This window comes from Hippocampus bargibanti, linkage group LG14 (genome assembly GCF_051943395.1).
Source record: "Hippocampus bargibanti isolate YZ-2025 linkage group LG14, ASM5194339v1, whole genome shotgun sequence".
NCBI lineage: Eukaryota > Metazoa > Chordata > Actinopteri > Syngnathiformes > Syngnathidae > Hippocampus > Hippocampus bargibanti.
Genome location: NC_142747.1, coordinates 2,002,859 through 2,029,803, shown reverse-complemented (window position 1 = coordinate 2,029,803; position 26,945 = coordinate 2,002,859). Strand labels below are relative to the sequence as shown.

The window sequence follows — 26,945 nt, the reverse complement described above, 5'->3', positions numbered from 1 at the left end:
GCGGCCACTGCACATTTGCGTCCAAACGCCCCTCCCCCGTGGAACGTTAAGAAACTGCCCCTCCCCCGTGGAAGGTCAGGAAACTGCGTTGCGCTATCGAAAAGGTCCAGCAGATGTCGCCGCAGGAGAAGCCACCGCTGACTGTGTCAGCCCTTCCCCCCACCTCCCCCTCCATTTTGAAATGAGGGGATGAGTAAACTTCAAATCTAGAGTATGTTGATTGCATGTCACGATCTTGTTGCAACGGGTGGTGCTGTCGGCCCCGTCTGCACCTGCACAGGCGTTGGTCGTTTCAATCAGTGGCAGTTAAAAGGACTCCCGGCACGACCATTTAGTGTCGGGTCATTGTATGTGTTTGCTTCACCCTGACAGCTTTGTTTCGTCTTGACATGTTTTATTCCTGGTTTTGTTTGCTACTTTGGACCTTTCTGTTCTGATGACTGTTTGAGATTTTGTTCCCGCTGAATTTATTTGAATATAATTTGTCAAACACACCCTGCTGCTCTCTCCTGCCTGCTTTTTTTGGAATCCACCACCGTCACCACCTTGCAAACTGTGACATTGCATGCCGCTGCTCACCCGCACAAAAAAAAAACGTTCTTATCCTGTGACTGTGAGGTGTCCTTGGGAGTTTTGAAGGGCACTTGGAAATTAAATGTATTATTATTATTATTATTGTTGTGTGGCTGCCGCTGCTCACCCACAGAAAAAATACCCTGTGACTGTAAAGTGACCTTGAGCGTTTTGAAAGGCGCTTAGAAATTAAATGTATTATTATTATTACTATTTTATTATTATTGTTGTGTAATGATCATTTTATGCTACTTCCGGGTTGAGTGAACGCTGGCGCGTGTGGCTGCCGCTGCTCACCCACAGAAAAACTGATCCTGTGACTGTAAAGTGACCTTGAGAGTTTTGAAAGGCGCTTATAAATGAAATGTACAGTAAAGTCTCGTTATATCGATATCGGATATATCGATAGTCCCGGTTATATCGATACTATTTCTATGCACGCACGGAGAAAATTACATGCAAACAGGGTCGGATATATCGATAGTCCCGGTTATATCGATATTTTTTCGGACTCCCTTGAATATCGATATAACAAGACTTTACTGTATTATTATTATAATTATTAATAGAAATCAAGCGACGCCCCCTTTTGACATGAAAGAAAATCAAAGAGTCTAAAGAGCGTCAAAGACAAACGACTTAGTGGGAAAATCAATCGGCGCGCAAATCCGTTTGGAAGTTCACTTAGCCGGTTGGGTTTCCACGTGGGGCATCCCGAGCCGCTTTTGGGCCAGGCCAACTCTTCACACGACAGCAAGCGACGAGTTGCCATGGCGATGACTGCCAGGACGCCTCTGGCCATGGCTCGCCGTCCCGTGACACGACTTCCTCGATGGGGGACCGACAGGGGGCGCCGGTGAGTCACTCGGGTCTCGGCAGGCTGATCTTGAGGGAAAATTGGAGAAAAAAAAGACGTTTTCTTTCAGATGGCAGAAGACGAGGAAGAAAGGTGATGACGCATACGTGCACACACACAGTAAAACACAAGCAAATGAATGCGTCAATGTGTACTAGTGATGTGTCGTTCGCGAACGAGCCGGTTCTTAATGCCGGATCGCTGAGGTGAACAAAGAGAGTCGGCTCCTAACAACGAGCCAGAAATGGGAGACAACTTTTTTTTGTCCTTTATTCCCCGCCCCCAGTCTTCGGTTAAAGCTGCACGTGATTGGTCAAGATCCGTGGTAGAGGAGGGAGGGGAGAGTTAAAGACACACGCAGCAGTGAGGAGAAGGGGAAGGGTTAGAGCAGTGGTCTCAAACTCGCGGGCCAAATAGATAGCCAGATAGCCAACAGCTAGACAGCTTACAGCCAGCCATCTAATAGCTAGACAGCTAATAGCTAGCCAGCTAGCTAACGGATAGCTAATAAATAGTTAGAGCATTATGAATATGAAAAGCAAATTAATGACAGCTGATCATCAGACCAGAGTAACCACAGGGAAAGCGAAAGTTAGTGAATGCTCTCTGTGCACGTAGCCAATACAAGCAAGTCATACAAATAAACATATTTGATATAGTGACTCGTTTTTCACAGAATTTTACATGATTTTAGGTGGTTCATTAATTTAAGCAACCAAAAATCTGAGGAGCCATTAGGGAGCCAAAGAGCCGGATCTGCTTAGTGAGCCGAGCCAAAAGAACCGGCTCTCCGAAAGGAGCCGCAATTTCCATCACTAATGTGTACATGTCACCCGCACGTCCCAAATGTTGCAAATGTCAGCATTTCACACAGCTATCGTACAAACGGCGCCTTTGGCACAGCGTCGACCTGGACTTTGCGCACCCTACAACCAAAGACGCGGGAGCTCCGGAACCCCCCCACCGCCGGGACGCCTCCCCCTGGTCGCCGCCATCGCCTCGCTGCCGGCCTACCTCCTCTGGGGATTCTTGGAGGCGGTGCGCCGGGACCCCCGGGCGGCCTTCACCTGAGCTATGTCTACGGGGCCCCGCCCACTCGGAAGCGGCCATTTATCCTTTTGTGACCCGAGTCCGATCAATAAAACACCTTGGCAACGCGGCGGTGTGTACGGACTAGATTAGCGCGGGTTTCGTGCCACGCTCACGTGTCCGCGGGAGGCCCGGCGGCGGCGATGCCGCTAATACATTAAGTGGAGATTAACTGCGCTCACGGCGCGCATATGAGCAACGGGCGCTGGCGTCCCGACGCGGCGCTCCGTCGCCAGGTGGCGATTTGGGACCTTTCCCCTCTTCGGCGCACACGGCCACTTCTTCAAGCGCTGGTGCGGAAATGCGGCAAATTGATTGCTAATCGCTTTGCCGGCGGCGATGTGAAAAAGAGCCGCCAAAAGAAGTGAAAAGAGGCTTTTGGGATGCTTGACTTAAGCCCTCACTGTCCTAGTTGGGGGAGGGGCTTGTTTGCCACTGGCTGGCAGCGGCCGCTTCCAAGCGTAAAGCCGAATGTCGCGTGGGGTCACGTCGGACGCCGCGACGACCAGCCGCCGTTGTCGCCGCGACGACATGGCGGGCAGAGAAAGCAAAGGCGGGGAGGGGCCACGTTACCCTGAGAGTTTGGGAGGGGGCGGGGCCATCTAACGAGATCAGCGTGGCTAATCAGCTGCGAAGCTTCCTACTGGCTGGCTATGCGGAGAGGGGGGGGGGCTTGTTGTAGTCGAGGCAACGACGCTGATTGACAGCGGCGGCGCATTGCCGCCATAAAAGGATTATGCACGGTGGGGGGGGGGCTACACGTCATTGTGACTGTCAAACAAGCAGCGCTAACAAATATTTGACATCCCAAGAAGATAGCAGCAGCCAAAAACGGACACCATGTGGGTCTTAAACTACCGTGGGGGGCATCCAAACAAGATGGCACCCGCGTACGCACGCCGAGGCTTTGGCGGGTTTGTTTTTCTGCTCGAACGGGCGGCCATCTTGGAAAGGAGACATCCTCCCTTTCACTCCTCTGATCTCCCCATTCCAGATCGCGGCAGTTTCGTAGCCGACAAGTCGCAGTCGGCGCATCAGCGGGCGGCCTTTGGCGAATCAAAAGCCAAAGCCCCCAAACGCGAAGCTTTCGGGGGCTTTTGCTGATAGAATGGGACCACAAAACCTGACGGTCAATGGAAGCAAAAATCAAAGTACAAAATGTGGTGTTGTTTTGGACTTCGGGGGTGGACGTCAGAGACGCATTTTGCCCACATTTGCGCCCAGCATCGACATTTGGGGGACATTCGGGGGACACTCTGAGAACGCCCCCCCCCCCCCCCCCCCCCCCAAACCGCTTTTCTCAGTCAGCCCGATGCTTTGCTCCCATTGTTCGCTTGTGCACAGGCGCAAACAATGGCGTCAATGGAGAAGCCACAGTGGGGGATTGGGGGGGGAGATGGGGAAGGGAGGGGGTGAGGCAACGATGAGGGGCCGAAATTTTGTTGTCTCCAGACAAACTCTTCTTGTTTAATTTTAGCGCGAGAAGATTACAAGGCCGTCGTCCGTCCATATGGACGCAAGGTGGAAAATGGTGGAAGGGGGCGGGGCCTAGGCCGGTTTTCGCCGTTGCTAGCGGCAACCAAGGGAGCCATACCGTGCGGGGCTTGCCCGTGTCCCGCTGTACGACCCCTCGCCCCCATTCAGAGACGCATCAAGGCGGGAGGGGGGTGCATGAGGAGAGGGAGGAGGGGGCGCAGACGTGCAGAGAGCGAGCAGAGAGAGAGAGAGAGAGAGAGAGGACGTCTGGGCGGATTTGGCGCCGGTGGCGTCTTTGGCAGTCCGGCGCGCAGCAAGCTGCTTATTAGCAAGCCAGCCAGGCAGCCTCCAAACGGATTTCATGCGCACGCAAAGCAGGTGAGTTGATGCCGCCTTTTGTCTTTCCGGGGGGGCAACGGGGGGCCACAGGTCATCCAGGTCCTCCTTCGGGGTGACCATCGCGCACCTTCTGATGCTGGAGGAAGGCGTGCGGGGGGAGGGGGGGGGGTCTTCAGCATGGCAGAGAAGCACCGCGGAAAGGTGACGGACAGGCGAAGGGTTCCAGGGACCTTTTTTTCACCGATCATTTCGGTGCCTTTCTGGAATCGGTCCTACATGTGCGCGTGCATCAAGCGCACTTGTTTACAAGAAAAAATGCAGTGCGCGCACCCAGACAGACAGGGGGGGGGGCACATTATGAGGGGGGGGGGTATTCTCTGCCATTTTCTACCACGGACGGATGGAATTGTGGAATCCAATTTGAACGCGACTCGCCGGACGTGAGTCGAGGCAGCGAGACAAGGAGGCTGCTTGTTGGCCGTTTGGCGCCACACTTGTTTTGTTCTATGACAAAATTCACCACAGGCCCCCCCCAACCCCCCCCCCCCAAAAAAAAAGCCTCTTCCCGCCCATTTTGCGCCCCCTCGCCCATCCGTCCGTCCTTGCTCATGCGTGTGTGTTTGTTTGGCTTTTTGGGCTTTGTGTGTGTGTTTATGGGGGAGGGGCTTAATAATTGTGCAGAGAAGACCATTTGGACTTGGATGGCGCGTGAACAAGGCTGGATGGAAGCGGTTGGCCCTCCCCCCCACTGCAGTGTCACCTCTTATTGAGAGATGGCGAGGGGGGGGGGGTCACGGGCCAACGCGCCGCATTGAGCAATTCCACAATTGATTTGGGGGGGGGGGGGGGGGGTGCCTTCGAAGCAATTCATCGGAAGCCTTTGTGGACAAAAGTCCGTGTCTGACAGGTGCGGGGGGGGGGGCAGTCACGTGACACAAACACACGCTGAAATGGAATCGGCGCTTTAGTGCCGATGTCGTCCTTCTTCGTCTCCGACGGCATCTTTGACACTGGGGGGGGGGGGGGGGGCATGGCGACGCAAGGGAGGTCGGGAACTTCCCAAGTTTTGCTTGTCTCTCAAGACCCAAAAGGCTTTGGTGACGTCAAAGGCCTGGTTTCAGGGGGGCCGCCATCTTGCTTTGAGCTTCTGCCATCTTGCAGTCATGTGGGGGCGGGGGCTTACTGGTTGATTTGTGTTGATGACAATTTTCTGCTTGTGGTAGCTAGCGTATGTGGCTAGCTAGCTATCTATTTGCTCTCCATTTGCTTTGATAGCAGGCTATCCATTTGCTAGCTATTTGCTATCTGGCTAGCTAGCGAGCTATGTAGCTGGCTATTTATTAGCTATATGGCTATCTAGCTAGTTAGCTAACTGTCTAGCTGGCTAGCTTTCTATCTATTTGAGTTACTTCTGGGTTGAGTGAACGCTGGCGCGTGTGGCTGCCGCTGCTCACCCACAACAAAACCGATCTTGTGACTGTAAAGTGACCTTGAGAGTTTTGAAAGGCGATTGGAAATTAAATGTATTATTATTATTATTATTATTATCATCATCATGGCATGAAAAGCTCCGCCCTCTCCCCCGGTCGCCATGTTAGAAGTTTGCTGCACCCCCAAAATGGAGGAGAGGACTCAGTGTGCATGCGAGAAGGGGCGGGGCTCTGATTAGAAATGCAAATTGCTTTTTTCTCTTTGGTGGGACTGGAGCACCTGCTGTCTCCACCATGCACCCCCCCCCGACACCCCCCCCCCACCCTAAATCTTCCACTTGGGGAGTGCATCAAAACCACATTTGACTGAAATTAGCGAGGGAGGGAAGGAGAAGGGAAAGAGTTGAGAAGGATATTTCGTGCACAAAGTTGGGTGGGGGGGGGGGGGGGTCACCAGTCCAGGTCAGGACTGGCCGCCCAACACCATCGACATTTTTCTTTGGACGCAGCCTCCGTTTGGTGCTGCCGCTGAGCTTGGCATGCGTGCAACACCCCTCCCCTCCCCCCTTGTGAAAGGGGGTGACGCCGGAGGGGCGCGTGACAGCAGAGAAAGGCTGCTCTGTGGCCATCAGAAGAGCGCAAAGGGGTGGTGGTGGGGGGGGGGGCATGAAGGGGCCTCTGTTCCAGCGAACGGGTCACGCTTAGTCCCAGGTGCTTGCTGGGCGACCCGCCGGGTTCCTCATCGAGGGCCTCATCAAGTTCCTCATAGAGTGCCTCATCGTTTCCTCATTGAGTTCCTCACCTCCTGATGAAAGCCATGAGGAGGTGGGGGGGGTCTGTAGTAGTAATGTGTCGTTCGCGAATGAGCCGGTTCTTAGAGCCGGATCTCTGAAGTGAACAAAGAGAGCCGGTTCCGAACAAGGAGCCGGAAATGGGAGCCGACTTTTTTTCCTCCCTCTCACCCCCGCCCCCAGTCTTCGGTTAAAGCCGCACGTGATTGGTCAAGATCCGTGGTAGAGGAGGGAGGGGACAATTACAGACACACGGAGCAGTGAGGAGAAGGGGGGGGGGTTAGAGAAACAGAAGCACACTGCGAGTCGCACGTGAAACAGGAAAGGGAGACGACAGAGCTTGATGGCACTACAAAGAACAAAAACAAAAGTGGGTAAAATGATGGCAAGTGATTTTCAGCCATTTTCAATAGTAGATGACAAAGAATGCTCTTAACGCAATCTATTCCAAGCAGGAAATATCCCCATTATTGGGCTATTAAAGCCTTGTGATTCTGATAAGACTTTCTCAAAGAATCATACCAGAATCATCTATTTTTTTAAATTTAAAACAGATTCTTTTCTGACAGACAATGTTTTCTAGGTGTTTTTAGGTGTTCAATTACCTGACATGTTTCGGTGTATACTTCCGCCTTTGTCAGAGTGGCAGAACATGTCAGGTAATTGAACACCTAAAAAACACCGTCTCTAAGAAAATAATCTGTTTTAAATTAGATATTAAGTCGACAGGATGAACTTAATACAACTATACCAGAATCATTTATGACAACGAATGTAATGGAGTCAAAGAATGGCTCAAAAAGGTCACCACAGGGAAAGTGAAAGTTAGTGAATGCCTTCTGTGCACATATAAATCAAGCCATATGAATAAAAATATTTGATATAGTCTATTGTTTACACGTGTAATTCGTCTTTCTCATAATTTCACATGATTTTGGGTAGTTAATTAATTTGGCAAAAAAAAAAAAACCCAAAATAACGGAGGAGCCATTTGGGAGCCAAAAGATCTTTTTAGTGAGCCGAATCAACAGAATCGGCTCTCTGAAAGGAGTCGCAATTTCCATCTGTAGGATAACAAAGATGCGCCCGTGACATTTCTTGGCTTGAAATGTGCGACTCTTCTAAAGGGTAGATGATCAAATAAGCATTAGCGCATATGCTAACGGAAAGTTCTTTGAGGAGATGCTTTTCTCCAATTGGGCGTTTGGTTGAGTCCGCTTGGATGGCCACCAGCGGTACCCTACCTCTGGCCTGGTTTTCCGGAAACGGCGACACCGGCCGGCGCTGGAATCTCAATAATAATAATAATACAATTCATTTCGAAGCGCCTTCCAAAACTCTCAAGGTCACTTTACAGTCACAGGATCGTTTTTTCTCTGCGGGTGAGAAGCGACAGCCACATGTGCCAGCGTTCACTCAACCCGGAAGTAACTCAAATAGATAGAAAGCTAGCTAGCTAATGGATAGCTAAAACATAGGTAATAGATAGCCAGATAGCCAACAGCTAGCCAGCTAGACAGCTAGCTAACAGATAGCTAACTAGCCATATAGCTAATAAATAGCCAGCTACATAGCTACATGTGCTAATAGATATCAAATGGATAGCAAATAGATAGCCAGCTAGGTAGCTAGCTAAAAGATAGCAAATAGATAGCCAGCTGGGTAGCTAGTATAATAGATAATAATTATAATAATACCTCAAGTTGCCACGTGCACGTCAAGGCTTTTCCAAAATGGTGGCGCCCAAAAAAAGTGCGCTTGTGTTTCCTTGAGGTGTGTGTACACGTGTGGTGGGGGTGTGGGTGGGGTGTCCTGGTGTGCTGATCCTCTTGATGGATTGAACACAACATCAACAGAGCTAGCAAGCGAGTGCGAGCGAGCGAGCGATAGCTGGCGTGTCGCTACTCAGCTCATCAACAACTTGGTGGCTTAAGCCTCTTGAGCAGGGGTTTCAAACTCATTTTACCCGGGGGCCACTGGAGGCAGAGTCTGGGTTTCCACAAGAAAAGCACAGATAAAACATTCCAATGCTCTTTTTAACAAAAAAAAATGAATTAAATGAATAAAAAATAAATTAACCAGTAACAAATAAATAAAATAATTATAATGATCATAAGGCAGATACAGACGACTGAAAAAAACACAGGAAAACTAATTATTTGAATAAAGTTTCAAATGTCTGTATTCACAGTTCTTTAACCTTTAGCTTTCTTCACATCAATAAAATATTGAACATGAAGTGTCCTAAACATGGCTTCTCTGGCCTACTTCTTGCTGCTAGAGACCTGGCAGCGCTTCTTTTCACAAAGTCGAGCCACATTTGGCTTGAGGGAGGAGGCAGTGGAGACTGAGTAGGGCTTGAAGATGCTCATTAGTAAGTCTGGACTTATTGAAGTTCAAGGTGGAGAAGAGCTTTTCACATAAGTATGTGCTCCCAAAAAGACACATGGTCCACTTGAACATTCGGGAAAGTTCAGGGAAGCTAACTCTCTCAAAAATTACCCAAGCTTGTCTGCTTCTCCATTCACATCCCTGAACTTGGCTTTGAGTGCAGAGTTGCACTGTAGGTGACAGAGCTCCATTTGGAACACAGGAGGGGCAACTTGCACATCAAAAATTTGAAATGTGGCTTTGTGCGTCTGCAAATCTGTGATCAAATTCCCTCTGTAGCTCCAAAATGGCTTCAACATACAGTAAAGTCTCGTTATATCGATATTCAAGGGAGTCGGAAAAAATATCGATATAACCGGGACTATCGATATATCCGACCCTGCGCGCATGTAATTTTCTCCGTGCGTGCATAGAAATAGTATCGATATAACCGGGACTATCGATATATCCGATATCGATATAACGAGACTTTACTGTACTTTGAATGGTGTGCCAGCATCCAGGAGTGCCTTGCATGCTGGGAAATGGAAAAGGTTTGTCTGAGAGAGCTGGGCCTTCCATTACACAAGTTTTGTGCAGAATGCTTTCACGTTGTCATAGGCAGCACTGACAAGTTGCCCCTGGCCTTCTAGCTTCTTGTTCAGTACATTAAGCTGATGTGTGATGTCAACAAGAAAAGCTAAGTCAATGAGCCATTTTGGATCACAGCACAGGAACAACCACCACGTCTTTCTCCGTGAATTCTTTTATTTCACTGGAGAAGCACCGGACAGCCTGACCGATGTGCCACCCTTCAGAGCCTTTTACACCATCGTGGTTTAGTTTCATTCATATCAATCATGCGGGCAGCACTAACATTAATCTTTCATATCAAGGCGGGCTGCAAAATATTATTTCGGGGGCCGCAGGTGGCGCGCGAGATTGAGACCCTTAAGGCAGCAACACACTCAGGACAAAGGTCAGATGTCAAGGTGCTGGCCCGCAGCCCACTCCAAGTTCACAGCGGGAGAAATTTGTTGGAAGAGGGCCCGAACGTGGCTACTGCGGCAGCCACACGCGCCAGCGTTCACTCAACCCAGAAGTAACACGGCTAGAAAGCTAGATAGCTAATAGACAGCTAAGTAACTCGGCTATAAAGCTAGCTAGCTAGTAGATAGCCAACAGACAGCTAGCTAGGCCTTCACTCAACCCGGAAGTAACTCAGATAGAAAGCGAGCTAGCTAATAGATAGCTAACAGACTGCTAGCTAGGCCTTCACTCAACCCAGAAGTAACTCGGCTAGAAAGCTAGCCAGCTAATAGATAGCTAACAGATAGCTAGCTAGGCCTTCACTCAACCCGGAAGTAACTCAGATAGAAAGTTAGCTAGCTAATAGACAGCTAATTCAATAACTAAGTAACTCGGATAGAAAGCTAGCTAGCTGCTCACCCACAGAAAAACTGATCCTGTGACTGTAAAGTGACCTTGAGAGTTTGAAAGGTGCTTAGAAATCAAATGGATTATTATTATTATTATTACTGGAGACCATTTTGATTTTGTTGCTCGCTTTTTATGAGGGTGAGGGGGCGGGGTCGCTGAAAATACGGCGTCCACGCCGAGAGGCAAAACGTCCAAGAAAAAACAAAAGATACAAGACCAAGTAAAATAATGACGCCGCTGAGGGCCCGCCGCCGTCCAATCGCCATGACAACCGGCCGTTTGCTCACGCAGCCGTCAACTGGGCCATCGCTGACTTAGGCACCGCGCCCATGTTAGCGTCACCCTGGCGAAGGGTTGCACCGCAGAGGGAGGGGGCGTATCGCAAAACGGTCGGGGAACGTCAATCCCTTCAAAATTGGCCTCTCTCCCAACGTCGGATTAGCGACGTGCGAAAGCCGGCGCGCTAAAGGGGCGGGAATGCTAAACTAAGCTGCTCTAGTACAACCACAACAGAAGCACGCAAATATGGCAGCAATTAGCATGAAGGTGAGAAGTAAACAAAAATGCTTTACCTTGGGTCGGCAGCCAGTTCGGTGTGGCGTTGCCCTCACGCCGCATCTGATGGACGGCCTGCAAAACAAAACAAAGAAAAGACAAGTTTCTTACATCATATCATCATTTAGTCGTCTCAAACCAACATCTCCCATTCTCAAAATGTCGCCGTCAGCGCCGTCGTGCAACCATTTGTACCCACGTTGACCGACGATCTATTCGCGCCGTATCATTCTGCAAAGCTTCCCTGTTTTCTATTGAAGGGACCCCAACTTTGGTTTGTCCTCCATCATTTGCGGTAGTGATGGGAATTCTGGCTCTTTTGACTCGGCTCACTAAAAAGATCCAGCGCTTTTGGCTCCCAAATGGCTCCTCACTTTTTCTTGTTGTTGCTTAAATTAATGAACTACCAAATATCATGTAAAATTATGTGAAAAACGAATTACTCATGAAAATAAAATACATTATATCCAATATTTTTTTATTTATATGTGCACAGAGTTAGTGGATGCTAACTTTCACTTTGTCACTAATTTCCAGCAGACATGTCCCCACTTTGAAGTTTTCAATAAAGTGGCATGTAAGTTACATGTAGGATGTCGTGGTTCGGGGTGTCCAGCAGTCAATTGTTAGACAAACAGCTGTGGATTTTTGGCCCGTTCTTGGACTACAGCACATTCTTTGTCATATATGATTCTGGTATGATTCTTTGAGAAAGTCTTTTCAGAATCAAAATCAGAAAGCCCTTTTCCTGTTTGCCCCCCCATATCCTTGTTAGGAGCCGGCTCTCTTCACTTCAGAGATCCGGCTCTAAGAACCAGCTCGTTTGTGAACGACACATCACTATTTGTGTGGACAACTCATATTCGTGATGAGCTCCAATATGATTGGACCTTGCCTCAACCGGCTTGGCGCCGCCGCCGCCTCAATGAGTGTGTTTGTCCGCCCGTCTGATCGCGCCCCCGTGTGGCCAAGATAGGCATGACGGGCAGCGTTTGTTTGATGTCAAAAACTGGTTGATGCTAACTCTTTGCCGCCTTGTTCTTGACAGGAGCAAGAAGGACTAGTAGGATGCTGATGACCTTCCCTCCGTGCCAGCCTTCTGCAACCCGCTTTCCATGAGCGGAGAGCGCCAGCCAACGGGAGGAAGCCATCACTAAAGAACGAACAACGAACCACGAAGAGGAGAGGGCAGACGGCCAAGGCAGGAAAGAAGGCTAGAAAATACTTTTTGCGCTTGCAGTTTGTTTCCACATTGGGAAATGGCAGCGACAGAAGCCAATGCGGCGCCCACGGTCCACGAGGACGGGAAGAACCCGGAGAGCAAGCAGACAGAGGCCCAAGAACCTGCCCAGAATTCCGAGATTGTCAACAGTGAGGCGGCGGACAACATGGAGGTCAACCCAACCAAAGACGCCGTCGATCACGACACGGCGGTAGAGGCGGCGGCGGCGCCAAGCGCTAAAGAGGAAGCCGAGGCACTCGGTGGCCAGCCGGAACCTCCCCAGAACTCTGAGAATCATGAACACAAGACCTCCTTCCTGGACTCCTTCCTGAATAAAAGCGGGCTGGGTAAGGTGATGTCAGGACGGAAGAAGAAGGACGCCAGCGCCGTCGCAGGAGCCGGGTCGGAGGAGAGCGCCGCCGAGGGCACTGAGAAAGAGCCGGAAAAATCCGGAGATGAGCCACCGGAGGCTGAGGGGTTAGCGGAAGGAGGTAGCGAGGGGGAGGCCGCCCCAGAGAAAGCAGTGGAAAACGGAGACAAGGATGACGACGATGACAAAAAGTGCAAAGAGTCCAAGTCTTCGGTTCGAGACCTGATCAGGAAGCCGGTGGCCAAAATCTTCTCCCATCGGAGCGCGGAGAAGAAGGACGGAAACGCCCCAGAACCCCTCAACCAAGTCACGGTCCGCTCCAAGTCCCTGGACCGCCTGGAGGATGCCCAAGCGCTTGACGCAGCCACAGATTCGCCCGCTGAATTGGTGGCAGGCCCAGAGGCCGAGTCGGATCCGAAAGCCTCCTCGTCCACGTCGACCGCTACGAAGCACATGAAGCGCTGGCACTCGTTCAAGAAGCTCATGGCCCAGAAGGCGCACAAAAAGAGTGCCGGTGGCAGTGGCGCCAGCACCGACGAAGATGCCGGCGACGGGGAAGGAGGCGGAGATTCCTCCACATTGGATTCGAAGGAGTCGGGCCAGAGGAGGTGGAAACTCAAGCGCTCCTGGACGTTTCAGGGACTCAAGAGAGACCCGTCCATGATGGGCATCAGCGGGAAGGCCAAGAGCCCCGACAAAGACTCTGCTGACCAGCCGGAAGAGGCGGACGGAGGTGCCCAGGAGGACAAGGTGGACGCAGGCGGAAGCGAGGACGACAAGGCCAGCGGGGGAGCCACCGTCACGCAGCACGCCAATGACATCTGGACCTCCTTCAAGAAGCGAGTCATCCCCAAGTCCAAGCGCGCAAACACAGAGTGCCACCCCGGCGGGGACGAGGACCCCACGCCTGCCTCAGGTCAGAACGACAGACTTTTGACAACTCTGAGGGGGAAAACACGATAGTTCGGGACCAGTTCCAGATCTTCTTTTCCTTTCGGCTTTTCCCTTCATTCACTCCATCGAAGCCGGTTTTGTGCATCCTCTTCTCTCACACAATCTACCTTCATGTCCTCTTTGACAACATCCATAAACCTCCTCTTTGGTCTTCCTGTTGGTCTCCTGCCTGGCAGTTCAAGACTCAGCATCCTTCTCCCGATATAGTCGCTCTCTCTCCTCTGGACATGTCCAAACCATCTCAGTCTGGCCTCTCTGACTTTCTCTGCAAAGCCTCTAATATGAGTTGTCCCTCTAATGTACTCATTCCTGATCCTATCCAACCTGGTCACTCCCAAAGAAAACCTCAACATCTTCAGCTCTGCTACCTCCAGGTCTGCTTCCTGTCTTTTCTTCAGTGGCACTGCCTCCAGTCCAAACATCATGGCTGGTCTCAACACTGTTTTATACACATTACTTTTCATCCTAGCTGAAACCCTTCTATCACACATCACACCTGACATTTTTCTCCAGCCCTTCCAGCCTGTCTGGACACAATTCTTCACTTCTTCTTTTCCACACCGTCCATTGCTCTGGACAGTGTAACCCAAGTACTAAAAATCCTCCACCTTCTTTATCTATTCTCCCTGTAGCATGACTCTTGCACTTGGGTCCCTCACGTTCACACACATATATTCCGTCTTGCTGCGACTGATCTTCATTCCTCTCCTTTCCAGGGCATTTCTCCACATCTCTAGTTTCTCCGCCACCTGTTCCCTGCTCTCGCTACAGATCACAATGTAATCTGCAAACATCATGGTCCAAGGAGATTCTCGTCTAACATCGTCTGTCAGCCTGTCCATCACAATAGGGAATAAGAAAGGGCTCAGAGCTGACCCCTGGTGGAGTCCCACCTCTACCTTGAATTCCTCCGTCACACCGACATCGCACCTCACAACTGTCTTACAGTCATGATACATGTCTTGCACCACTCTGACATACTTTTCTGTCACTCCAGACTTCCTCATGCAATACCAGAGATCTTCTCTGGGCACCCTGTCATACCCTTTCTCCAGATCTACAAAGACATAATGCAATTCCTTCTGACCTTCTCTGGACTTCTCTATCAGCATTCTTAAAGGACAACCGACGTCTCCGGACAAGTTGTGTCCATTATTTGTAAAATCGCTTCAAATGACTTCTACTGAGCAAAGATTCCACCCCATATAGCTATATTTTACGCTTTAAGACTCGCGCTGAATATTCCGGAAGTCTTGTTTTTGAGTTGGTGACGACTCCTCACCATATGTCACTGAAGGAACGCCCCTCACCGAGAAAGGACATACCTTGCATCACCTCAATGCATTTCGCGGGACTATGTTTGGTCTGAAAACTTCGTGTTGATGGCGAAATTAGAAGGAAAACATAAATAACGCAATGGTGAATCGTTGTGTGTTGCGCCAAGACCTCTACAATGTATTTGATGTTAGCTGACAAAACTTCCCAGGGGACAATTTCAACGGAGCTGTGTCGCCATCTTCTGCCTTTTTTTGGGTACTGTGAGTACGAAAGAGTTTTTCACTACATTTCTCTCCAGATGCATCAAAATGACCGGAATAAATTCTTTAATCGATTGCAAACATGTATGCTTTCCTCTTCAGAACTATTTGAATCATAACTGGATGAGTAACAAGAAATCATCTTTTCCGAATCTGAAGCCATTGTTTAGATTCTCGAGCAAGGCAAGACGTCTTGGCGTGATGTCACGAACAGGAGGCAGGACTTTCTGAAAATGCCCAATTCGCAGCTCAATTTTTAGCAGATTTTGGACACTAAGTCATTGTTTTGGTGTTTTGCATTTGACTAAAAATATCAGCCTGCGTGTTTTGGGTATTTGAGATGCTATAAATCCTTTTCCGATGTCAGTTAGGAAACAAAAAAGTGACGTTGGTTGTCCTTCAAAGGACAACCGACACCTCCCGACAAGTTCCATCCATAATTTGTAAAATCACTTCAAATGACTTCTGCTGAGTGCATTTGACAAAGATATAGCTATAGCTATATAGCTATATTTTACGTTTTTAAGAGTTGATGTTTTCGAGTTGATGACGATGCCCGAAGTGACGTCAGGGAGGGACCGCCCGTGACTGTGACGCACAATGCATTTTGGGAACTTTTTTCATCTGAAAACACCGTGTTGATCGCGAAATTAGAAGGAAAACTACATAAATAATGCGATGGTGAATCGTTGTGTGTCGCAGCCAATTTCGGTAACACGCATAAAGAAGGTGTAAGTTTACAAAAATTCCCAGTGGACAAATCAGTCCATTTCCAACGGAGCATTTTCTGGGCGCTACATTGGAGTCCAGACGGCTACAATTGATACGGAAGAACTTCTTCAATCGTTTGCAAACATTTATGCTTTCCTCTTCAGATCATATTCATAACTGGATGAGTAACAAGAAAGCATCTTCTCCGAATCTGAACTCGATGAAGCCATTGTTTTGATTCTGGAGCAAGGCAGTTTGTGAAGGAGTATCCTGGCGTGACGTCACAAACAAGGGGGCTGGACTTTCTGAATCTCACCAGTTCTGAGCTCATTTTGTGGCGGTTTTGGGACTCTTTAGGTCATTTTTATTGGTGTTTTAGCCTGCGTGTATTTTAGATGCTATAAAATGTTTTTCTGATGTCAGCTAGGAAACAAAAAAATGGTGTCGGTTGTTCTTTAAATAGGTGGCTTTTGAGATGGGATTTGAAGGTGGGAAGAGAATCGATGTTACCAATGTTGGGAGGAAGTGAGTTCCAGAGTTTGGGGGCAGAGCAGCTGAAAGCTCGGTCCCCCATTGAGATGAAACATTGTCACGGTTTCCCCAAATTCACGAGGGCCCTTGAGAGGCAATCGGAAGGACAACGTGGCCCGAAAGCGGCGGACCCTCCGCAAACACTGCATATGTCGTACTCTTTTTTTTGGCAAGAAGCCATACTGCTGCTCACAATTCTCAAGATGGCGCCCCCCTGTGTGGCTGCCTCCACAGCAGCTCTTTCCCTTTCTTGTCTACTTTTTCACTTCTTTACTTTTCCGTTTTTGTTTTGCCTGATCTCGCTCCATAAACCTACGGAGAGGAGATGGGCATCTTTTCTTTTGCTCATCGCCGTTATTTTTTACTTTTTCATCGCTCCTGTGAACGGGGAATCCACGCGCACGCGGAATCCCATTGTTTACAGTCGAGACCAGCTACTAGCGTGGCGGGCTAATAGCGGACTAGCGGCCGCCGCACCAGACATCCCCGATGAATTGAAGAGGAGGAAACGAGGATGTCGGGCCGGGAAAGATCGCCGCAAAAGAACGAGGAAATACCGACACGTTCTCCCGTCCGTCATCATGGGGAACGTGAGATCGCTCCCAAATAAAATGGACGAGCTGGCGGCGCTAACGCGACATCAGAGGGAGTACCGGGAAGCCAGCTTGCTACTCGTCACGGAGACATGGCTTTCGGCAATCACTCCGGACGCCCACGCAGAGTTGGAGGGCTTCCAACTCGTACGAGCGGACAGAAATGAAGGCAGCGGTAAGCAGAAAGGAGGGGGGATTGCTGTATTTGTGAATGACAAATGGTGCAATCCTGGGCACATCACGGTGAAGGAAAAACTTTGCACTCGGGACATCGAGCTGCTAGCCGTTAGCCTCCGGCCGCGTTACCTGCCACGGGAATTCTCACACGTCATAGCCGTGACGACGTACATTCCCCCTACGGCAAATGGCGGCGCTGCCTCCGATGCCCTCATATCTGTTGTAAACAAGCTGCAAACCCAGTCCCCCAACGCCTTGTTTATCATCTCAGGGGACTTCAATCACATTTCCCTGAAATTCTCCCTCCCAACATTCACACAGTATGTAACTTGTGCCACCAGAGACAATAACATATTGGACCTATTTTATTCAAACGCCAAGGATGCATACAAACCCTCCCCCCTCCCCCCTCTCGGAAGAGCAGACCACAATATGGTTTATCTCCAGCCTGTGTACAAACCCCTTGTCCAGAGGCAACCAGCTGTGACCCGCACGATCAAAAGATGGTCCACAGAAGCTGAAGAAGCTCTGCGGGACTGTTTTGATTCAACCAGGTGGGAGCTCTTTACTGAGATTCATGGGGAAGACATTGACTCACTCACCAACACCATCACAGACTACATTAACTTTTGTGAACAAAACACCGTACCCACCAGGACTGTGCGGTGTTTTGCCAACAACAAACCATGGATTAATCCCGACATAAAAGTCCTCCTGAAGGAGAAGAAAAGGGCTTTTGTGTCGGGCAACAGAGAGGAACTGAAGGCCGTGCAGATCCAACTGAGGAGGAAGATCAGAGAGGGGAAGAAGGCCTACAGGATGAAAATGGAGGAGCAGCTGCAAGCCAGCAATGTCGCTGGTGTCTGGAAGGGCCTGAAAAACATCTCAGGCCACAAAAGCCCAGTGACATTGAACGAAAAAGACAAGGACTGGGCAGATGAACTCAACCGCTTTTTCAATCGGTTTGACAAGACGCCAGCCGCCCCCGGCCCACCGTCAACTTCACCTGTAGCTGCACCTGCACCAACTCTCACTGTGGCCTTACCCTCCCTGCCCCCTCTCACGACCAGCTCTCCACAACCAACATCTGCCCTCCCAACCGTTGCCACACCCTCAGCCGCCACTCTGCCTCCTGGTTCCTGCCTGTCTGTCACAACTGCGCAGGTGAGGAACCAACTGAGGAGGATGCAGGTGAGGAAGGCAGCAGGTCCGGATGACATCAGTTCCCGACTCCTCAAGACCTGCTCCGACCAGCTGTGTGACATTGTCCAGCACTTGTTCAACCTGAGCCTGAAGCTGGGCAGAGTTCCACAGCTATGGAAAACGTCATGCCTGGTCCCAGTGCCCAAGATTGCCAACCCCAAAGAGCTCAACAGCTACAGACCGGTGGCGCTGACGTCTCACCTGATGAAGACGCTGGAGAGACTCGTCCTCGCCCACCTGCGACCGCTGGCAAGCTCATCGCTGGACCCGCTGCAGTTTGCCTACCAGCCCAGCATCGGTGTGGAGGATGCCATCATCTACCTCCTCCATACGGCGTTGCTGCACCTGGAGAATGCTGGGAGCACGGTGAGGATCACATTCTTCGATTTCTCCAGTGCCTTCAACACCATCCAGCCAAGTCTACTGGGGGACAAACTGCAGCATGCCGGAGTCGACCATCACCTCACATCCTGGATTACAGACTACCTCACAAACAGGCCACAGTACGTGAGGGTAAAGAACTGTGAGTCGGACAGGCTTCTCTGCAGCACCGGAGCGCCGCAGGGAACAGTCCTGGCTCCATTCCTCTTCACCCTCTACACCTCGGACTTCAACTACAACACCCCAACCTGCCACCTTCAGAAGTTCTCTGACGACTCAGCTATTGTCGGCCTCATTACAGAGGGAGACGATAGGGAGTACAGGGGACTGACAAAGGACTTTGTGGACTGGTGCCAGCAGAATCACCTCCAGATCAACACCGGCAAAACCAAGGAGCTGGTGGTGGATTTCTGCAGGAAACAATCGTCACCTGCACCATTGAACATCCAGGGTTCGGACATTGAGAGGGTGACCTCCTACAAGTACCTGGGTGTTACTCTAAACAATAAACTGGACTGGACAACAAACACGGATGCCCTAATCAAAAAGGGACAGAGTCGCCTCTTCCTCCTCAGGAAACTGAGGTCTTTTGGAGTTCAGGGGTCACTCCTAAAGACTTTCTATGACTCTGTGGTGGCATCAGCCATCCACTATGGCATTGTCTGCTGGTCAGGCAGCATCACCACCCGGGACAGAAAAAGACTGGAGCGCTTTGTCAAGCGGGCCAGTTCTGTCGTGGGCTGCTCGCTGGACTCTCTAGAGGAGGTGGGCAACAGACGGACGCTAGCTAAACTAAAAGCTATGACGGACAGCCCCTCCCACCCCCTCCTGCCCATCCTGACAGCTCTGGGTAGCTCCTTTAGCCAGAGACTATTACACCCGCGCTGCAAGAAGGAGAGGTACCGCCGCTCGTTCCTACCGACTGCTGTCAGGCTTCACAATTCCCAATGATCACATGTGAAAAAAAAAACCAAAAAAAAACTGGACACCTGTAAATATGGGTTGTTGCAATATATCTAAATGCATTTCTTGATTCTGCACTATGTACAGTCTTGTTTATAGAACGGTTTTTGCACATCTACATTTGCACAGTATACAGTTGACATTTTTATTTTGTTATGCTTAGAATATCTTGTTTTCTATCCTTTCACTCCCACCCCAACCCCATCCCTCTTCAATTGCTGCTCCCAAAGAAAACCTCAACATCTTCAGCTCTGCTACCTCCAGGTCTGCTTCCTGTCTTTTCTTCAGTGGCACTGTCTCCAGTCCAAACATCATGGCTGGTCTCAACACTGTTTTATACACATTACTTTTCATCCTAGCTGAAACCCTTCTATCACACATCACACCTGACATTTTTCTCCAGCCCTTCCAGCCTGTCTGGACACAATTCTTCACTTCTTCTTTTCCACACCGTCCATTGCTCTGGACAGTGTAACCGAAGTACTAAAAATCCTCCACCTTCTTTATCTATTCTCCCTGTAGCATGACTCTTGCACTTGGGTCCCTCACGTTCACACACATATATTCCGTCTTGCTGCGACTGATCTTCATTCCTCTCCTTTCCAGGGCATTTCTCCACATCTCTAGTTTCTCCGCCACCTGTTCCCTGCTCTCGCTACAGATCACAATGTAATCTGCAAACATCATGGTCCAAGGAGATTCTCGTCTAACATCGTCTGTCAGCCTGTCCATCACAATAGGGAATAAGAAAGGGCTCAGAGCTGACCCCTGGTGGAGTCCCACCTCTACCTTGAATTCCTCCGTCACACCGACATCGCACCTCACAACTGTCTTACAGTCATGATACATGTCTTGCACCACTCTGACATACTTTTCTGTCACTCCAGACTTCCTCATGCAATACCAGAGATCTTCTCTGGGCACCCTGTCATACCCTTTCTCCAGATCTACAAAGACATAATGCAATTCCTTCTGACCTTCTCTGGACTTCTCTATCAGCATTCTTAAAGGACAACCGACGTCTCCGGACAAGTTGTGTCCATTATTTGTAAAATCGCTTCAAATGACTTCTACTGAGCAAAGATTCCACCCCATATAGCTATATTTTACGCTTTAAGACTCGCGCTGAATATTCCGGAAGTCTTGTTTTTGAGTTGGTGACGACTCCTCACCATACGTCACTGAAGGAACGCCCCTCACCGAGAAAGGACATACCTTGCATCACCTCAATGCATTTCGCGGGACTATGTTTGGTCTGAAAACTTCGTGTTGATGGCGAAATTAGAAGGAAAACATAAATAACGCAATGGTGAATCGTTGTGTGTTGCGCCAAGACCTCTACAATGTATTTGATGTTAGCTGACAAAACTTCCCAGGGGACAATTTCAACGGAGCTGTGTCGCCATCTTCTGCCTTTTTTTGGGTACTGTGAGTACGAAAGAGTTTTTCACTACATTTCTCTCCAGATGCATCAAAATGACCGGAATAAATTCTTTAATCGATTGCAAACATGTATGCTTTCCTCTTCAGAACTATTTGAATCATAACTGGATGAGTAACAAGAAATCATCTTTTCCGAATCTGAAGCCATTGTTTAGATTCTTGAGCAAGGCAAGACGTCTTGGCGTGATGTCACGAACAGGAGGCAGGACTTTCTGAAAATGCCCAATTCGCAGCTCAATTTTTAGCAGATTTTGGACACTAAGTCATTGTTTTGGTGTTTTGCATTTGACTAAAAATATCAGCCTGCGTGTTTTGGGTATTTGAGATGCTATAAATCCTTTTCCGATGTCAGTTAGGAAACAAAAAAGTGACGTTGGTTGTCCTTCAAAGGACAACCGACACCTCCCGACAAGTTCCATCCATAATTTGTAAAATCACTTCAAATGACTTCTGCTGAGTGCATTTGACAAAGATATAGCTATAGCTATATAGCTATATTTTACGTTTTTAAGAGTTGATGTTTTCGAGTTGATGACGATGCCCGAAGTGACGTCACGGAGGGACCGCCCGTGACTGTGACGCACAATGCATTTTGGGAACTTTTTTCATCTGAAAACACCGTGTTGATCGCGAAATTAGAAGGAAAACTACATAAATAATGCGATGGTGAATCGTTGTGTGTCGCAGCAAATTTCGGTAACACGCATAAAGAAGGTGTAAGTTTACAAAAATTCCCAGTGGACTGCAAATTTCCCCATTTCCAACGGAGCATTTTCTGGGCGCTACATTGGAGTCCAGACGGCTACAATTGATACGGAAGAACTTCTTCAATCGTTTGCAAACATTTATGCTTTCCTCTTCAGATCATATTCATAACTGGATGAGTAACGAGAAAGCATCTTCTCCGAATCTGAACTCGATGAAGCCATTGTTTTGATTCTGGAGCAAGGCAGTTTGTGAAGGAGTATCCTGGCGTGACGTCACAAACAAGGGGGCTGGACTTTCTGAATCTCACCAGTTCTGAGCTCATTTTGTGGCGGTTTTGGGACTCTTTAAGTCATTTTTATTGGTGTTTTAGCCTGCGTGTATTTTAGATGCTATAAAATGTTTTTCTGATGTCAGCTAGGAAACAAAAAAATGGTGTCGGTTGTTCTTTAAATAGGTGGCTTTTGAGATGGGATTTGAAGGTGGGAAGAGAATCGATGTTACCAATGTTGGGAGGAAGTGAGTTCCATAGTTTGGGGGCAGAGCAGCTGAAAGCTCGGCGGGACGAATAAAGGTATGGCCCGAAAGCGGCGGACCCTCTGATTCTTTTTTTGATTCTGATTCTGAAATGTTCACTTCTGCTTGTAGTCTCGCTTCAACTACTCTTTCCCAGAGTTTCATTGTATGGCTCATCAACTTTATTCCTCTGTAGTTAGTACAACTCTGCACATCTCCTTTGTTCTTAAAAATGGGCATGAGTACATTTCGTCTCCATTATTCAGGCACCTGTTCACCATCTAAGATCTTGTTGAACAGCCTAGTCAGGGACCAGTTCCAGATATGGGCAGGAATACGCTGCGTCGGTAAGTAGGCTAACGGTCTTGAATATGGCTCTTGTCCTTCAGGCGAGGACGGCGCCGCAGAGGACGGCAAAGACGGAAAGTCCGCCAGGGCCAAGCGTTCCCACTTCGGCCGGGCCGTCTCCCTCAAAAACTTCATCCTGCGCAAAGGCAAGTCGGCCAGTGTTGAAACCGGTGACGGCGCAAAGGAGAATGAGGAGGAGGCCGGAGAGGGCGGAGACCTTCCGAGAGACAGCCAAGGAGACGTGGAAGGCGCCGGCGGAGAGAGCGCCGACCAGCCGGCCGTCCGGCAGCAGGAATCCGAGCCCGAGACGCAGATGGCGCCGAGCGCCGCTCTCGTCACCAATGGCGAAAACGGCTGCCAGAACGGAACCGCAGAGGATGACGGCCCGAATCACCGGGAGCCGGACGACCGGAAGAACTGCAGCCCCGTGACCAAGAGCAAGGAGGCCAGCCAGACCAAGGAGGAGACCAACGCCAAGGTCCTCAATGCCGCCGCGACACCCGTCAACAGCGGTGAGTTACTACATCGCCGCCGGGAAGGAGACGCTCACGGCCGACCGCCGCCGGCGCTCACAAACAGTAGCGGCGAGCCGAGGGGGGAGCAGAAAGGGGAGCAAGATGAAGACGAGGAGGAGGAGGCTCTGAGAAAAAGAGAGCTGCACCACGCGGCCGCCGTCATCGTCCGCGGCGCGCTGGCCGCCGCCGCAGACCAATTTGAGCGCGAGCTGTGCCGCGGCGTGTTCAACGGCTGCCGCGCCGCTTCCCCTGCCTCCACCTGTTAGCACGGAACACGCATGCACTTGGCACACAAAGTTAGCCTGACCGGCCGGGGTGGGTGAGCGGTAAAGCAGAGGAAAGTGAAATACTAGAGCTAGCCTCACCCCACGGCAAAAATCTAAGGAAATAACCAGTACAGTATACGAGAAGCTTCGATGAACGTACAGTGATACCTATGTTTACAAACCCCTCGGCTTACGAAATTTTCGGTTTACGAACATTAAATTTCTGAAAATTTAACCTTGGCATACGAACTATTTTTCGGGTTACACATGGAGCACCACAATGAGTGATGCGTCGTTCTCCTAACACGAAAATTGCAGCCGACTTGTTTTTGTCCTCTATTCCCTGACCCAGTCTTTCGTTAAAGCCACGTGATTGGGGGGAGGGAGGTTGAACATTAAAGAGACAAGCAGATGACAGAGAGTGAGAAAATGGATAGAAAACAGTGAAATTTGGACTCGTTTTAACTTTATTGATGGTTTAAAGGCAGAGTGTAGACTGCAAGGTTAAAATATTTCCATCAATCAGGCTCCACAAATAACCCGCACAAGCCATCTGTACATTTGATGCAAAAAGCTATCAACGCAGCTAAACAAAACACAATTAATGAGGAACTAGGTAAAATTATCGCAGAGAAAGCACCTACAAGGGATCATTCCTCAAGATGGTGAAAGAAACCGGCCACTCCATTCCATCAACGACCATCACAAAGGTCGATATAACTACAGTAAAGTCTCGTTATATCGATATCGGATATATCGATAGTCCCGGTTATATCGATACTATTTCTATGCACGCACGGAGAAAATTACATGCAAACAGGGTCGGATATATCGATAGTCCTGGTTATATAGATATTTTTTCGGACTCCCTTGAATATCGATATAACGAGACTTTACTGTACTTTATTATACAGTACGGTTTATTTCTTTAATTATAATACCATAGCACATTTATTATACATAAAATAAGGTATATTTTGTGGTTTTAAGGCTTAGAAAATTAGAAAGTAGAAAATCATGTTTTATGGGGACCTGGGAACGGATTATTCTCATTTTAATAGTTTCCTATGGGAAATTAATTTTTGGGATACACGCTTTTCGCCTTACACACTCTGTCTGGAAACTAATTAAGTTTGTAAGCCAAGGTATCACTGTACAGGTAACAACCGACTTATGACCGGTTCGACTTACGACCACCCAGACATGCGACCATGACCTCCAGACCCTATTTTAAAAATTTTAATTCTACGCCAGGCGTAGCAATGTGCTAGCAGGCCCGCAACATGTATGACAATTTTGGCCAGCCAGCATCTCACTCTTGCACAGTAATCGACCATGTGATGGCACCAGAGGGGGGTGTTTGTGAGGCATTTAGTCCACGAGTTTCTCTTCAACATTTTGAATGGATTTTGACTTACGATCATTTTGACGTACGACTGTTTGTTCGGAACGCAACTCGCTCGTAAGTCGGATGTTACCTGTATTTGTTAGCGTGGAGAAAGTACTGCGACTAAGGTGAAGCAAATCTAAAAGCGATGTGGCGGTGTGGGGACGAGGACCCCGTGTGGTGCGTCAGAGGGCGCAGTGTCCAGCTCCAAACAGCAGAGGGCAGCGTTCGTCGTGAAATCTTGATTGGCGAGTAATGGGATGACGACAGCGGAGTTGTTTGCGCAACGGCGAGGGAGGCAGCGGTGTTCTCGGTGTTGTTTTGTTTTTGCTTTTGACTCTCTTGTGTTATCATTCAGCAGACAAAAAGGCGGGAAGCGCGTGAGGCCGCACAGAGGATTAGAACGTCGCTCAGCAAGGAGCTCTGAGCACCCTCGCCCCTCACTGCAAAGCACAACCCACCACCCCACCCGAATCCCCCCCCCCCCCCCCGGTTACGGTGGCGACAAAGAGCGAGCGATTGGAAAGCTCCATTTGGAAGTGGAAGAAATAGTCGGAAAGCAATAAGCCAGCATTCCATTCCCATTTGATATTTTCTACAAAAGAATGGGGGGGGGCGAATTTCCACCTGGATTCCAGATCCCTCACCCAGCCCCCCCTTGGGGAATAAAAATGCATCACAAGAAGAACAAAAAGACTGCTAGTTTTCTATTGAAGGCCGTTATGCTTTGTAGTCCGGCCGTCCCCCCCCCCCCCCCCAAAGTAAATTGGACTCCAGTACATAGACGGACCCCCCCCCTGCCCCTCTACACCAAACACTGCAACACCTCCAACTCTGTGTCGAGTGCATCGACTTTTATTTTGTCATGGACAAAAAAAATTCTTCGTCTTATTTTGTAAAAGCACATCCTGTTTGTTCCTCTGCGTTCATTCTTGACACACTTGTGATGACGAGGACAACCACAACGTTTTGTCGGTCCAGTCTTCACATGTGATCGATCAAAAAAAAGGGGGGATACAAATAGTCCAATAAAGAGGAAAATCTAACATGGATTTGTGTTTATTTTGGGGTGCATGTTGGGGGGGAGGGGAAATGGGGGCGGATTGGGGGATGGGAACGGCGCCTGGCCATTGGCCACTCATTAATCCACGTATCGATAATCTCATCCTTTTACGTAAGCGCTGCAATAATAGCAGATTTCTTTGCGGCGGAGGGGGTGGGTGGCGCCGACACGGCGAGGACGCACCAAAGGAAAGGCCACCATGTTTTGCACGTGTGCTCTCACCTTTGTCCATGGCGCCGTTCCTCTTTTGATGCCGCGCTCCATCCCAGATCTTCGGCGTGTTCTGCGGTGAGCGCCGCCGAGCTGACGTTTCCTCGCAGAGGCTCTTTGTCCATTTCCATCGCAGATAAGGGAACGGCGGGCGCCATCAAATCCCTGCGCAGCAAATCTTGACACCATTTAATGCAATGATACAAAGGCCAAAAGGTCAGTTTAGGCTTCGGAAAATGCTTACTTTTGGCCTCCAAGTTTTTGGATTTTTGCCTTATAAAAAACAACAACAACAAATGTCAAAATGAGAAACGGGACAAGCAAGGCCATTCATGAAAGCAGGGATGAGAATGACAAATGAGAAAAGTCTGAAAAATAAGGCAGGGGAGGAGGGAGCACACGCATATAATGTAGAATGCATTCTTTAAAATAACTTTGTGCTAATACTCCCCATTAATATGAATGGTTTTCTGTTCCACATGATTGGGAAAAATCCAGCCAAACTATCGGAATAAAAGTAAACTTGCCAGGTACATACGCAGGGTTACTGTCAGCTAGCCTGCACACTGCTGATTAGCTTGCACGCTTGCTTTCTGCTACCTCTTGCAGAGGTATATTGACGCTAACGTTAGCATGGGGCTTGTCAAAATGCCAGCGGAATTCAACTGTTTCATTCATGGCATTGTTTCATTGCAAATTACAATCTATCAAATTCGAACCTTTTCTCTACACAAAGGCGAATAAACCTGATTTGTTTTTACTCCCTCCGCTTATTCAAAAGGGGGTGTTTACCTGTTTCGACATCAATTGCTCCTAAATCAAGATCATCCAAACAAAATGGCGCTTTCTGCCAAGACAAGCCGAAACAGGAAACGAACAGTGAAAAAGCCAGAATACATATTTAGTTTTATCTTCTCATTTTGGTCTGAA

General features: G+C 49.1%; 1 protein-coding gene across 3 annotated transcripts; it reads left to right on the top strand.

Moving 5' to 3' along the window:
• Positions 1-3,985: 3,985 nt before the first annotated feature.
• Positions 3,986-26,005, top strand: LOC148887996 (uncharacterized). Of its 3 annotated transcripts, none has more exons than XM_089013286.1 (4): positions 3,990-4,372; positions 11,968-13,427; positions 22,616-23,086; positions 25,104-25,994. In XM_089013286.1, the coding sequence occupies exons 2-4, from the start codon at positions 12,179-12,181 to the stop codon at positions 25,124-25,126; spliced, it is 1,743 nt and encodes a 580-aa protein (XP_088869412.1). In that variant the 5' UTR covers positions 3,990-4,372; positions 11,968-12,178; the 3' UTR covers positions 25,127-25,994. The 3 variants fall into 3 exon arrangements, with proteins under 3 accessions (XP_088869410.1, XP_088869412.1, XP_088869411.1); XM_089013285.1 differs by having other exon boundaries at positions 25,101-25,994; XM_089013284.1 differs by having other exon boundaries at positions 3,986-4,372; positions 22,616-26,005.
• The last annotated feature ends 940 nt before the right edge of the window (positions 26,006-26,945 follow it).